The following is a 15,329-nucleotide window of genomic DNA, read 5'->3' as shown; positions in this document are numbered from 1 at the left end:
CAGAGAGCAGCAGCCCTGGGCAAGGAGCTGATTGTGACTCTCAGAAGACCCTTTCAATAAAGTCTTTCTCCGATCCCCACCCCTCATTCTACCATCAACAAGGGGCCAGGTGACAGTGGTCTGGGAGAAGACTCAGCACAGCTAGCCTCAGAGGCCAAGAGGGCTCAGGAGGAAGACTGCCAGCCCAGAAGGAGAGAGAGAAGCTAGCAGCTCCCCAGAACTTTGAGGGGCCACATACTGTTGGGAAAGAAAAACAATTTTGTTTTACTTTTTTTTAAATTGAAGTATAGTTAATTTACAATGTTGTGTCAGTTTCAGGTGTACAGCATAGCGATTCAGTTATACCTATACATATATTCATGCTTTTTCAGATTCTTTTTCCTTATAGTTCATTACAAGGTATTGAGTATATTTCCCTGTGCTATACAGTAGGTTATTGTTGCTTATCTATTTTATATATAGTAGTGTGTATATGTTAATCCCAAACTCCTAATTTAAAGAAAAACAAAATTTTAGAACAAGATTTTGTTCTGAATTTCAGTGATTTTTCCACCTGTCTCCCAGTATTTAGTCACACTTTTTCTGGAGGTGTTACCTGACCTCTCACCACAATAAAATTGAACAATAAAACAAAAACACCCTCGGGGGAAGACAGTGGTTATACTCCTCTATTTTCCTTTTTTTTTTTTTTTTTTTTTAATAATCCTCTATCTTCCTTCCTAATCCTGAACCTGTGTTTTCATCAAAGCAGAAGAGATTGCCAGTTTGGAGAGGGTTTGGTCCTAGAAGTTAATGGGTGGGTCTAGGTCCTAATGGAAAAGGGAAAATTATGGTGTGTGAGCAAAGTCAGAAAAGTAGAGGAGCTAGGCTTATTTCTTTTTTTCTATGGAGACTGGACTGGGGGCTTCCACAGCCTCTTTGGTTGGTATAAGGATCCTTGTGGGACTGGGAATCCATCATGAGCAATGAATGTTTGTTCTCGGCCTGTTTTATAAGAGAAGATCTTAGAAACTCAGATTGAAAGGTTGATACTTAGGGTATTGGGTACTTGGCTATGTATATCTAGATACCTTGGCATTGGTGTATCTTTATTCCCTGTGACTAAGTGATCAGCAGACTAGAAGAGGGACTCCAACAAGACTTGGAGGAAGAGGGTGGAGCTAAGGCTCTTTCCAACCTGGGGAGAAGACAGGTGTCTCAGATGATGTCACCCTGGCAGTTGAGGAATTGGTGGGTCGAGCAGGTTACAGCTAGAGACCTGGGAGGCGCAGTGTTGAGTCCATGACTTCATACTAGGTCAGAGTCCATGCAGCACAGGGGGTCAATAAGGCACTGGGCACCTACCACTTGCTGCCATTTGAGATGCCCTCTGGTAGTTTGTATCTACTGGAGATGAGTGGAAAGAAGTAAATGCCCATCTTTGAACAGGATACTGCAGATTCTGAGGTTTAGGAAGGAGAGTTCATAATTCCCAGAAACATGGAGAGGGGATCATTCATTCTGAAGGATGAAAGTAATACAGTGGTTTTACAGACTTTACCAAGGACAGATTTATATTCTATCTTGAATATTTACCCATAGAATATACTCAACAAAAATTTAAACGAATAATTAAACACAGAGGTTTTTTAAAATTTCAATGTCCAGGTGCCAGAAGAGAAAGCTGACTTAAAGTAGTAGCAAACAGTAGGAGCTACATCTTTTTGGAGGATAAATTGTCTCTGGTTCTCTATTTCAAAGACTGTTTTATATTTACTTAATATACTTAAAAAAAAAAGCAAAAAACACTTTTAGACTAAGCTGGATTTGGTAATCACAGAGTCTTTGGCATCAGACAAAGCTGAATTCGAATCCTAGTTCTGTCCTTGACTAACTGTGTGACCTCTGAGCCAAGATGTTCCCCTCTGTAAATGGGAATAACAGTAAGGTTTGCTGGGAGACTTAAATGAGATATTTCACGCAAAGCTATAAATCCAGGACATGATATACACTAAGTATAAATAAATACTATGGTAACCACGGAAACGATAAGACCAACAATAAAATAAATCATAGCATTAACGATGGTTATGTTTGGATTCTCCAAAGCACAATTCCATTGAGCTTGGGGAGTTGGAAGCCGAAACGAGGCCCAGTAGGTTCATCAGCTAGAATACATTTCCCGACTCAGACGATGCTAAAACTACATTTCCCAGCAGGCGCCGGGCCCCAGGCTCTTGTTTTCTCTCATTTCCGGGTGTGTCATGTGACTCCCCTGCTCGGTCATGGCGGAAGCGGAGGAGCAGGTAAAGGCTGCAACTGCTAGGCAGGGGAAGGGGAGGCGAGGGTGAGGCGATCGGAGGCGTGCAGTGGAGCGTGCGGAGGTGCGGGGCTCCTGCGGGACGAGGCAGGCCCACGTGGGGCGGGGAGATGGCAAAAGTCCGTTTCGGGGAGCGGAGAGGCGGGTGGGATGTCGGCTCCTGGACGTCACGCAGAGACAGCGCCCCGACACACCCCCGGCGTTTGCGGGGCGGCCCTTCCTTCGGCGCTGCTCTTGTGGCTTGTGCCCCGTGAAATTTTGGCTTGAAGGCAGGCCGGGCTCTACAAGGGTCTGGCTGCCCGTGGGAGGCATCACACATGATTTGAGTTTTGAGGTCAGGTGGCTGAAATTTAAGTTCCTCTCGAAATAGGACGGTAAGAGGTGATATGCAGGTGAACTAGGAGAGCGTAGATGGGATGAGTTTTGTTTCGGATCTATTGACTATTTCATTTAGGTACAAAGCTGAGTCACTGTTGCATCCGATGAGTTTTGTTTCGGATCAATTTCATTTAGTTACACATCTAAGTCAGTGTTGCATCAGGCAGTAGTTAAGTGTATCTATCAGTCCGGGAGCAAAAATGTCTTAGGCTCCATTGCTGGTTCTCATTCTTAAAATGTGACTTTGGGCTTAAAATGCGAGATAGAGATAATAATAGTACTGCCCTTGAAGGGTGGTTTTAAGATGGAGTGGGTTTAACACAGATTTAAAGTGCTTGGGAAAAGTTGGGCTCAGTAAAAGTTATGTGGGATTATTTGTTGCTGGTAAGACATCAGATGGCAATGTCCACTCGACACCTGGCAACGTGACAGTGGAGTTTAGGGAAAAGTTAGTGATGGCAATAGAGTTATTTTCATATAGGCAGTAGTGGTAGTCAGACATTAGTTGAAATGACAAAGTTACATCAAAAAGCCAAAAAAAAAAGAAAAAAGCAAACAAAGACCCGAATTTGGGGAAATACCTTAAATTTCCATTTCCAGTGTCATTTCAGCTTGGGACTGTTTTTCCTTGTAAATTAACAAGGCGGTCAGTTTCCATAGTTGCTTCTAAACAGTGACTTGATGATGAGCTGTTTAGCATAAGAGAAATTTTTTTAGTTTAATAATCTACTTTGTACCATTTCCAACATACTTCACTTACATAATGAAACTTTGCCCTGTGTACATTTGATATATGCCAATAAATAAGAAATTTGCTGAGGTAGAAATTAAATTCGGACCGTCAGTGTGTTAATAGAAGAGTCTTCTGCCTACCCCTGGAGCCTCCTTTTCCATTTCAAGCAGTTCAAAGGGAAATGCTCATGTAATTTCATGACTCACAGCTGAGTTTGATGATAGTCGTGAGATTGGTTTTCACACTGTTCATCTCTCTTGTTGAAATAAAATTTTTTGGTGGTTTGATTTAAAAGCAAGAAACCAAGCTCCTACATTCTTAGATATAGTGTAGTAGGAACGGAGAGAGTTCTTAGAATTTACTGCTGTTTTGTGCAGGAGTTTGGCAAAGCTGTCTGATGTAAAAAGACACTTAGAAAGTTAATGATATAGTAAGAATGCTTTGCATTTTTACAGGACTTTCCAGTTTAAAGAACCCTCTCACATTGCATTTGGTCCTCACAAAAGAATTCTGTTGGTAAATTTTATTCTGATATATAAGTCAGATCAGGCATCTCTTATGTTCCAAACCTTCCAGTGGTCTCCTATTGCGCTCTGAAAAAAAGCCAGAATCCTTAGAATGGTCTAGTTGCCCAATAGCACCTTGTCCCAATTGCTCTCTGTCCTTGTCCTCAGACCTCATTTTCCACTATTCTCTTCCCCTTCTATCACTGTGCATCAGCTATCCTGGCTTCCTTACTCTTCCTTCAACAAGCTAGGCATGGACCTGCCTCAGGGCCTTGGCTCATGCCGCTCCCTTTGTTTGGCCCCAGATATTAACAGGGCTCTTTCTGTCACTTCCTTCCTGTGTCTGTCCAAGTGTTATCTTTTTGCATGAGACCTTCCATGACCATTCTTTGAAACCTCCTTCTTGTGTAATTTTCTCCTGAACGCTTGTGGCCATCTGACATACTGTGTTCTTAAATAGCTTTTTTTTTGCTATACTCTGTATATTTCCGTATATTCTCTCCATAAGACTATAAGCTCCATGATGGCAAGGACTTGTTCACGTTGTATGCCTGACACCTGGAAAAGTGCTTGGCTCTCAGTATGTTAGGTGATTGAATTTTACAGATAAACAAATTGCAATTCTGTCAAGTAACTCGCCGAGGCTTGTGTCTAAAACATCTCTAGTCGTGTCTCCAAAGCTCACAATTTTTCACTGGCATACTCTGCCTTTTTAAAAATACTTAAAAACCTATTCTAAATCACTTTTTACTTTGTGAAATAGAATTAGCCCTGATCACCTTAATACATTTCCTTCAAGTCATTATTTCACCTGTGATGCTTTAACAGCCAGTATATGGTTAGAGCAGGCATTTGTTCCCCCAGTGGTATCCGTGTCATTCTCAGAAAGAATGTTCTCAAAAAGACAACAGCAGAAAGAAGCTAACATCCACAAATTGCTGTTCTGTTTATTTTTTTAGAGAAAGCTGCCAGATAATTGAACCTGTATTATTGGGCCTTTATAGATTAAAAATGGTTAGACTTTGCCCAGTCTGCTTGGTTTGTGTATTTTGCATTTCACATAGGAAGCCACTGAAATCTGACCAAGATAGGAGGCCTTTATTACATAGTTTTTGGAAGGCTAAAAGAGCCCAAAAGTGGTGTTAAATAAATTTGCTAATTGTTCTGTTCTGCTGCTTTGAACCTTTTAGACAATCTTGACATAATTCTCCTCACGTCTCCTGAATGCTTTAAGAATCAAGACGTGTGTTAAAATTAACTATGACAAACAGGTGAGGGTAAAGGAAGCTTTTTTTCCTTAGCGCCATGTACTGTAAATGGAAACAGTCCTCCAAGATGTGCAAGACAAAACTCAACCTCTCCTCTTAACTTTTCTGAGCATTGTATTTTTGGTGATGGACCTTTCACCCACCGTAATTTTAGGAAGAACCAAAAGAGTGAGATCTGAACTGAGTTACTATAACACAGCCCACAGACTCCCAAACTAAAGATCGCTTTTTGGGGAATTCCCTGGCAGTCCAGTGGTTAGGACTCCTCGCTTCCAGTGTAGGGGGCAGGAGTTTGATCCCTGGTCGGGGAACTAAGATCCTGCAAGCCACAAGGCGCAACCAAAAAAAAAGGAAAAAAAAATCACTTTTTGTATATGAATGAACTTTTTTTTTTTTTTTAAAGTCATTGGGAAATCCTTGTTTATGCTGAGTATGGTTAAGGTAGTTAGTAAAAATAGTGACATATATATTATAGCTCACAGAAAGCACTAATACCCTGCATTGTGCCGGGAAATCTTCTAACCAACTGTTTTACCTAGCTCCAAAATGACTTATAGTTGACCTTCCAAATCACAGATGCCCAACACTATTTGTCCATGCCTTGCTTCTGAACAGCATTCTGCCTGAAGTCTGGTTGTTCGTGTATTTGTCTTATCTCTCCTGCAGATTGCTGAGTCCTCAAGAATCAGCACAGAGCTTACTCATGTCTGTATCTCTCACAGGGCTACTGCTTTCCAGGTACTAGGTGCTTAATAAAATGTTTAAATGGATTTATTAGGGGGAGAATAGCCTTCTGAATTGAAAACGTCAAATTGTTAATTTAGGTTCAGTAGAATTTGTGTTAAATTGTTTTATCTTACTTGAAACTTTTGAAAGTTATTAATTCACATGAATTGTAGATGACATTTCCTACATTGCTTACTCTGCCAGCTCCCTGGGTACCCTTTCGTCTTTCGTACCAACCAGCAGAGAACCTGGTCCATTAAAATACTTGGTCAGGGCTTCCCGGGTGGCGCAGTGGTTGAGAGTCTGCCTGCCAATGCAGGGGACACGGGTTCATGCCCTGGTCCGGGAAGATCCCACATGCTGCGGAGCGGCTGGGCCCGTGAGCCATGGCCGCTGAGCCTGCGTGCCCGGAGCCTGTGCTCCGCAGCGGGAGAGCCCACAGCAGTGAGAGGCCCGCGTACCGCAAAAAAACCAAAAATATTTGGTCACTCAGACCATCTATTCTTTGACCAGATAGGAGAGTTTCTGCTTTGAATTTCCCACTACATTTTAGAAGTGAGGAACATTCTATCTGTATTGTAGAGCATTTAAGGATTATCAGATAGTACATTCATGAATAGTTATACCCTCATGTGATTGTGCCCCGTGTATAAAATAAAAACCAAGTTGACAAATATTTGAGTGTCGCAGTTTTCTTGCCTGTAGCTTGGGGATTTTACTCTCCGGGACTCTTGTGAGTATGAACTGAGATAAAGTATGTTAAAGTGCTAGGTTGAAGTGGTTGGTTTGTAAATAGGACAATGATTTATGACCCAAACTTGGGTTTGGCTTAGGTGTGCACAATTCTCTTTTCATATAGTTTGGCCAAGATAGGTCATTTAAAAGCAACTTTCCTAATAAATAACTAAAGGAAAAACAGCCCCGAACAAGAAGTTGCAAAAGCACAGGATCAGAGAAATCTTTAGAGCGCCCACTCTTTACTGTCATCTAACAAGTATAGTCACCAATTAGCTCAGCTGGGTGTGCTTATTACCTTGTGAGTTTCTTCTCCCATCTTCCTCTGGGCTGGTTGGCTGGAGGCTGCTGTCATTAGCTGATTACTGGTAGCCTCCTGGGCTCCTGCATTACCACCTCTGGGAGGGAGCATTCATCAGATCAGGGGCTTCTGTGTTTCATGCAGCTTCCCATTCATGGCTACTCAGTCACAGTTGCCTTTGTTTCTTCTAGAAACTTTGTCCTCCTTAGTGGTTTTTTTTCTGCTTTCTTGTTTGTTGGTGTTTTTGGTTTTTTTTTTTTTAACCAGATCCTTGTGATTCTGGGCTCTTATTTATACCTACTGAAGATGAAGTGGATACTAAGAAGTCAGAAAGAGAAAGACAAACACCATATGATATCACTTATATGTGGAATCTAAAATGTGACGCAAATGAACTCGTCTATGAAACAGAGACTCAGAGAACAGGCTTGTGGTTGCCAAGGGGGAGGAGGGGGAGGGAGGGTTGGATTGGGAGTTTGGGATTAGCAGGTGCAAACTATTATATATAGAATGGATAAACAGCAAGGTCCTACTGTATAGCACAGGGAACTATATTCAATATCCTGTAATAAACCATAATGGAAAAGAAAAAAAATGATGGAGTGGATTAGCAGATATTAGCCAGTTCTCCCTACTGCGTTTAGATGGTTCTGATGCAAAGTCAGATTTGGGGCTGGGGCAGACCTCAAGGCTTTTCTTCATTTGCAGGATAAGTATAGTAGTTGAGCCTAATTGGTTGAAAAGGTTGGTAACCTGAGTCTCCCGGCTTCTGCCAGCTCCCTACTCAACCAGTCTAGTCCTTGGGGACCCAAAAGCTTTCTGTAATGGAGGCTCTGTGCACAGGGATATCAAATACATCTCACACAAAATATTTCTTCTTTCCCGTGCTGTGCCTTTGTGAAACGTCGGAAACACTCCTCCAACAGGCTCAGCTGTGGCACACAGTTGTTGGGAAGGAAAAGAAGGTGGTAGTAAGTGTTGTGTGTTTCACGTCCGTCGCCAGCCTAGTCAGCTTTCCTGGGGCCTGGTCTCTGCTCTTTTTCTTCATCCTGCAAAGTTTGTAGCTGGCTTTCCTCAGGCTCCAGCCTCCCATTTCTTCCCCAGATTCTCTTCGTTGCCCTCTACAAACAATGTGTATTCCCTCCAAACTGTGAGGACTTTGCAACCTGGGAGGTCCCGGCTTCTCTTTCTCCTCCTGGGTTGACCATCTTCTTAACCCCTCCTGGCCTCTGAGGCTGGCTGTGCTGAGTCTTCTCCCGGGCCGCTGTCACGGGGCCCTGATTGTAGGATTAGGGGTCGGGGTGGGTTGAAAGCCCTTATTGGAGGGGTCTTCTGAGAGCCCAACTAGCTCCTTCCTGGGGCTGCTGCCAGGTTGTTAACGTTGTGTTTGGATTGCTCTATCCTTTTGTGCTGCCACCCTTCGGTTCCCCTTCTGTAACTGTCCTGTAGCCACGAGCTAATAATTCAAGCATTTGCCTGGAGAAAATGCACTCGGTATTGCTCATAAATGGAAAAGGAATATACAGCGGAGGTACAATGTTACTGCTTTGGATCAGCAGCTAATTTCTTTTTTAAAATTTATTCTACTGAAGGATAGTTGATTTACAATGTTGTGTTAATTTCTGCTGCACAGCAGAGTGATTCAGTTATACGTATATATATTCTTTTTCATATTCTTTTCCATTATGGTTTATTATAGGATACTGAATATAGTTTCCTGTGCTATACAGTAGGACCTTGTTTATCCATTCTCTATATAATAGTTTGCAACTGCACACCCCAAACTCCCGGTCAATCCCTACCCCTACTCCCTTGGCAACCGCAAGTCTATTTTCTATGTCTGTAAGTCTGTTTCTATTTCCTAGGTAAGTTCATTTGTATCATTTTTTAAGATTCTACATATAAGTGATATCATATGATATTTGTCTGACTGACTTCGCTTAGTGTGACAATCTCTAGGTCCATCCATGTTGCTGCAAATGGCATTTCATTCTTTTTTATGGCTGAGTAGTATTCCACTGTATATATGTACCACATCTTCTTTATCCATTCATCTGTTGATGGACATTGGCTGTTGTAAATGGTGCTGCTATGAACATTGGGGTGCGTGTATCTTTTCAGATTATAGTTTTCATCTTTTCTGGATATATGTCCAGGAGTGGGATTGCTTGATCATAGCGCAACTCTATTTTTAGTTTTTTTGAGGAACCTCCGTACTGTTCTCCACAGTGACTGCACCAATTGACATTCCCACCAGCGTGTAGGAGGGTCCCCTTTTCTCCACACCCTCTCCACAGCAGCTTGTTTCTTCTCATCATCATCGGCAAACGGGTATTGACCAGTTCCTTTGGGTAGGGTAGTTGGAGATAGGCAAAAGCCTTTGGGTTCATCCACAGCGAATTAAAAAGGATTAACTCCTAGGACCAGGCAATTAATATTAGGTGCAAGCTGATGGGTATAGAAGGAAGAGAGGCTATTGGAGGCCGGGTCTGGACCTTGTGGCCTGGACTGACTGGAGACAATTCTGTGAATGAGGTGAGACCTAAGTTGGGCCATGAAGAAAGTTTAGGATTTAGAAACAGCCAGTGAGTTTCAATCTTTTTTTTTTTAGCCTCAGATGGGCAACATGAAAATTGAAGACATAAAATCTAAGCTCTATTGTTAAAGTAAGACCTCAGCCTGACTGCCACCACCTCCCAGAGGTACCCCCTGAGAGCTTCCCTGTAGAGCATGCTGGGAGTTTGAGGACCACTAGGGTGAGTGCAGAGTTGGGCCAAGGGCCTTCTAAGCTGAAGGAACCACTTCAGGAGGCTCCGCGCAAGCATCCCAAGCTTAAGGCGCCGGGTGGCAGTGGAAGTGAGGGGGATTTTCTGGTGCAGGGAAGTTGGGGATGTTGGTGGTGAGGTGCATTCTGTCTCTGGGGCCGTAGCTGCTCAGCTTCAACTGCTGTTATATGGAAATATGGATTTCAGGTATAGTCTGAGTTTAGGAAGTCAGAAATACAGATTTGTATGGGAAAGTCTTAAAGACACTAGACAGGCCAAACAAAACACCTACTGGCCACATCCAGACTGCAAGTTGCTCTTCTGCCACCAATGACAGAGAGATGTGACCATGGGATCTCTGAGTGAGAAGTCACCCGGTGTGGCTGGAGGGCTGTGGGTTTGTGCAGAGAGTGGGGAGTGAGGCTAAAAGTGCCCTGGGTGCCACACTGGGCTGGACTTTGACAACCTTGCTGGGGAATCTGAAATCTCCTGACCCCCGAAGGTTCTTTGAGGAGGGTGGTGACCAGGGTGCTGTGTGTTCTGGGAAGATGATCCTGATGCTGGTTGATGAATAGATTCAGGAGGTCACAGGTCAAGGCACCGAGATGGTTCGTTAAAGCTGTTTGGGCAGATGATTAAGTTTAAGGGGTTGGTTTGCAAAAGAAGGATAAAGTGGAACAATTGTTGAGTTTAGCTTTCAGCCTGTTGCCCAGGATTTGTCCAGCTGTACATTTGTATCACTGGGTACTTTCCAGCCCTTCATTTTTCTTCAAGCAGAGCAGCACAACTTTTTTCTTATTACAGTAAAACGCACATAACATAATATTTATCATCTGAACCATTTTTAAGTGTTGTGACTCAGTGCCATTAAGTACATTCATGTTTGTGCAACCGTCACCACCATCCATCTCTGGAACTTTTCATCATCACAAACTGGAACTGTACCCATTAAACAGTAACTCATTCCCCTAGCCCCCCGCACTAGCTAACCTCTGTTCATCTTTCCGTTTCATATTAAGTGGAATCCTGCAGTACGTGTCTTTTTGTGTCTGGCCTGTTTATCTTAGAAACTAGCAAATTTTTTTTTACATATTTATTGGAGTATAATTGCTTTACAGTGGTATGTTATTTTCTATTGTATAACAAAGTGAATCAGCTATACGTATACACATATCCCCATATCCCCTCCCTCTTGCGTCTCCCTCCCTCCCTCCCTATCCCACCCCTGTAGGTGGTCACAAAGCACCGAGCTGATCTCCCTGTGCTATGCAGCTGCTTCCCACTAGCTATCTATTTTACATTTTGTAGTGTATATATGTCCATGACACTCTCACTTCGTCCCAGCTTACCCTTCCCCCTCCACGTGTCCTCAAGTCCATTCTCTACATCTGCGTCTTTATTCCTGTCCTGCCCCTAGGTGCTTCAGAACCATTTTTTTAAGATTCCATATATATGTGTTAACATATGGTATTTGTTTTTCTCTTTCTGACTTACTTCACTCTGTATGACAGACTCTAGGTCCATCCACCTCACTACAAATAACTCAATTTAGTTTCTTTTTATGGCTGAGTAATATTCCATCGTATATATGTGCCACATCTTCTTTATCCATTCATCTGTCGGTGGACACTTAGGTTGCTTCCATGTCCTGGCTATTGTAAATAGAGCTGCAGTGAACATTTTGGTACATGACTCTTTTTGAATTATGGTTTTCTCAGGATATATGCCCAGTAGTGGGACTGCTGGGTCGTATGGTAGTTCTGTTTTTGAAACTAGCACAATTTTGTAACTTACACTTTTCTGATTTGAAGGTAGAGTCTTTGAAAGAGAGAATGTGAAGTTAAAAAAATGTTTGAAAATCATTGACTTTCTCGAGGTTCAGCCTTGCTTCTGGGATCCCTTGCTGGGGACATTCACTTCACGTCTTCCTGTTGCCTCTGTCTCTGGAGCATTAAGGAGGGGGGCTTGATGAATACACGAAGCTAAGAAGTAACAGACCAGGCCAGTTCCTGAAGGCACTCAAGCATGGCTTTGGTAGCGCTGTGGAAAGAAGGGTCATTTTCTCGAGGCCACAGCTAGGTCTGGGAGGTTCAGACTGGCACTGAGGGTAAGTCTGAGAGTGTCCTGGAATAAAGGTTCTCTTGAAAACCAGTAGCCACAGGAGGCTCCTCCGAGAGCCTGGTTTTCTTGGAGGACTCAGATTTCTGAGATTTCCATGCCTTGAGGTATCTGATTCCACCACTGCATGCTTTCCAGTGGGAACAGAAGGTAATTTGATTTTGAGTCTTTGGATTGAAATTGCTGGTTGGGGGCCCATTTTTGTTTTAGTGACGCATGTAAGTGAGACGTTTGCCCTTATACGCCATGTGCATATTTGAATGGATCTCAAATTAGGAAAAAATTTTTCCTTGGGTTTAATGTAGTTTTTTGCAAAGAGTAGTCAAGTGTTCTTTGAGAGCTCTAGAGGTGGGAAATAATCTCGCTGTGGCTTATTGGCACAGTTGTCAAAGACTTGTTTAGCTAATGCTAATAACTTAATGTGCAGGCACTGTCAGGGATGGTAGAAGCCATTTAAGTTCAACCTCTAAGCCTCTGCATTTTACCTCCGAGGGCATTAGGAAATTTCAAGATGCTACATGTAAAACATTTAGCATCAGGAGCAACATATTATAGATGTTGAGTAAAGACATCAGAATAGTGACCAGCCTCTGCAATAAGTGGTGCTGGGAAAACTGGACAGGTACATGTAGAAGTGTGAGATTAGATCACTCCCTAACACCATACACAAAAATAAGCTCAAAATGCATTAAAGACCTAAATGTAAGGCCAGACACTATCAAACTCTTAGAGGAAAACATAGGCAGAATACTCTATGACATAAATCACAGCAAGATCCTTTTTGACCCACCTCCTAGAGAAATGGAAATAAAAACAAAAATAAACAAATGGGACCTAATGAAACTTCAAAGCTTTTGCACAGCAAAGGAAACCATAAACAAGACCAAAAGACAACCCTCAGAATGGGAGAAAGTATTTGCAAATGAAGCAACTGACAAAGGATTAATCTCCAAAATTTACAAGCAGCTCATGCAGCTCAATAACAAAAAAGCAAACAACCCAATCCAAAAATGGGCAGAAGACCTAAATAGACTTTTCTCCAAAGAAGATATACAGACTGCCAACAAACACATGAAAGAATGCTCAACATCACTAATCATTACAGAAATGCAAATCAAAACTACAATGAGATATCATCTCACACCAGTCAGAATGGCCATCATCAAAAAATCTAGAAACAATAAATGCTGGAGAGGGTGTGGAGAAAAGGGAACACTCTTGCACTGCTGGTGGGAATGTGAATTGGTACAGCCGCTATGGAGAACAGTATGGAGGTTCCTTACAAAACTACAAATAGAACTACCATATGACCCAGCAATCCCACTACTGGGCACATATATACCCTGAGAAAATCATAATTCAAAAAGAGTCATGTACCAAAATGTTCATTACAACTCTATTTACAATAGCCTGGAGATGGAAAAAACCTAAGTGTCCATCATCGGATGAATGGATAAAGAAGATGTGGCACATATATACAGTGGAATATTACTCAGCCATAAAAAGACACGAAATTGAGCTATTTGTAGTGAGGTGGATAGACCTAGAGTCTGTCATACAGAGTGAAGTAAGTCAGAAAGAGAAAGACAAATACCGTAGGCTAACACATATATATGGAATTTAAGGAAAAAAAATGTCATGAAGAACCTAGGGGTAAGACAGGAATAAAGACACAGACCTAGTAGAGAATGGACTTGAGGATATGGGGAGGGGGAAGTGTAAGCTGTGACAAAGCGAGAGAGAGGCATGGACATATATACACTACCAAATGTAAGGTAGAAGCTAGTGGGAAGCAGCGCATAGCACAGGGAGATCAGCTCCGTGCTTTGTCACTGCCTGGAGGGGTGGGATAGGGAGGGTGGGAGGGAGGGAGACGCAAGACGGAAGAGATGGGACATATGTATATGTATAACTGATTCAGTTTGTTATAAAGCAGAAACTAACACACCATTGTAAAGCAATAAACAAAACAAAACAACAAAAAAACCAGAAGGATCAGGATGGCAGATGCCGTAAAACGAGTAACTGGGGATGGTTAGCGGAGGGAGAAACAATTTAGAAGGGTCGGCCTGATACGTTTCATTAAGTGTCTGGAGAATTGGCAAGCAGTAGAAGAAGTGGATGTTTTACGTGTCATGTTAGGGCAAAGAACAGAAATTACTGTGGAGAGATTGTAGCTCCAAATTAATAAGGGCTTTCTAATATTTAGATTACCATGAAACCAAAACAGGCTGCCCTGGGATACAGAGGAGATTCTGATATTCATCATGGTTAATGATAGAACTGCAATCAAATTCTTAAGTACACCTAACGTTCATCCCTGTTTCACAGGTGAACTTTGAGAGCAGGGACTGTATTGTCCGCTAGGCTCTTCTGGAGGCAGCCTGCCACCTGCTAGGTTCTTACTGATTTTCAATGAATGAAATTAAAATATTTTCAAATGCCCGATTTGTGTTTATCCCGCAGTCCAGTTTGCACTGAGTAATATATGCATCCAACTTTCTTTAAAATGTTTATTTTTTTGTCTTGATGTATCTAAAATGTCCTTGCCCCATTTTTTTGGTTCTCTTTAATCTCGTGGTTGGTTGCGAAATGCTCACATTCAGTGTCAGCATATTAGTTGTAACCTTTTATTGCTATTGATATCTGTAAGCACGTTAAGTAAATCTTCATTTTGCTGACCTCTTTGCGGATGCGTGGCATCAGCACATTCCCTTTGAGTGGACAGGTGAGAGATTAGCGGAATCAAGTCCATTTTTTTTTTCCCTTTTTGCTTTGTTTTCTCCAGAGCAGCAAGATTCATCGTCTAGCAAGAGGGAAACTGTGTTAAATGGCAGAATTTGTCTTCCAGTTAATGGTTTAAAGAGTGGATGTAAATTATACAGCTTGTTTGCACAGCGTCTGATCGGTACCACGCTAGGGGAATTCTGTTGTAAAAGCTGTTAAGCAAGACAATCATTTTGACTCAGCCAGATTCATAGCATAGTAATTAATAGCACAAGAGCTTTGCCATATAAAAGTTGGCTTATAGATAATTTGAGATGGCGGTTGCCTCTTCTGAGATCAGTAAGGCTGCTTTGCCAGACTGATTTCCATCTTTAGCGAAGGAAAAGCCTTCTGGGTCCTCCCATGGGGAATTCCTGGGGTCATTTGTTAACCTGCTGCCCAGTCAAGGGAGGTCACTGGGAGCGGTGGATCCATGTGGCCCCAGAGCGACCATCTCAGGGTACCCTGTGGGGTATGAAGAAGGTGTTTGTAGGAGGCCACGTGGAGTTCTTTAAACTGGAGTTGCAAATTATCTCCAAAAAAGGGCACGTGGGTATTGGTGGTGGGGACATGATGACTCTTGTTCCTTGAAAATATTTTTTCTCCTTTTGTCACGTGTTCTGACCGTTTTCCCCGCTCTCTGCTTTGTAGGAAACGGGGTCTCTTGAAGAATCTACAGATGAGTCTGAGGTAAGGTGGGGATTCAGGAACCTGGGAATTTCTAGGTAAGCCAG

At 42.4% G+C, this 15,329-nt stretch overlaps 1 protein-coding gene across 3 annotated transcripts in view; it reads left to right on the top strand.

Annotated features, from left to right (window-relative positions):
- Positions 1-2,240: 2,240 nt before the first annotated feature.
- Positions 2,241-15,329, top strand: part of VPS41 (VPS41 subunit of HOPS complex) — a 187,343-nt gene continuing 174,254 nt past the window's right edge. For 2 of the 3 annotated variants that reach the window (XR_003436563.1, XM_027123963.1), the window contains exons 1-2: positions 2,250-2,285; positions 15,247-15,285. Coding sequence is in view for 2 of the 3 variants with exons in the window: in XM_027123963.1 (XP_026979764.1) it covers positions 2,265-2,285; positions 15,247-15,285 (60 nt within the window). In the remaining variant the exon portion in view is untranslated. Of the gene's footprint in view, positions 2,286-15,246; positions 15,286-15,329 lie in introns of all 3 variants that reach the window. The other variant, XM_027123964.1, reaches the window with a different exon arrangement.

The sequence above is a fragment of the Aethalodelphis obliquidens genome, unplaced genomic scaffold, assembly GCF_003676395.1.
Source record: "Aethalodelphis obliquidens isolate GAN/ISIS:26980383/991018 unplaced genomic scaffold, ASM367639v1 scaffold27, whole genome shotgun sequence".
Lineage (NCBI taxonomy): Eukaryota > Metazoa > Chordata > Mammalia > Artiodactyla > Delphinidae > Aethalodelphis > Aethalodelphis obliquidens.
The sequence above is the reverse complement of the archived record's forward strand: the minus strand, read 5'-3'. Positions and strand labels throughout refer to the sequence as shown.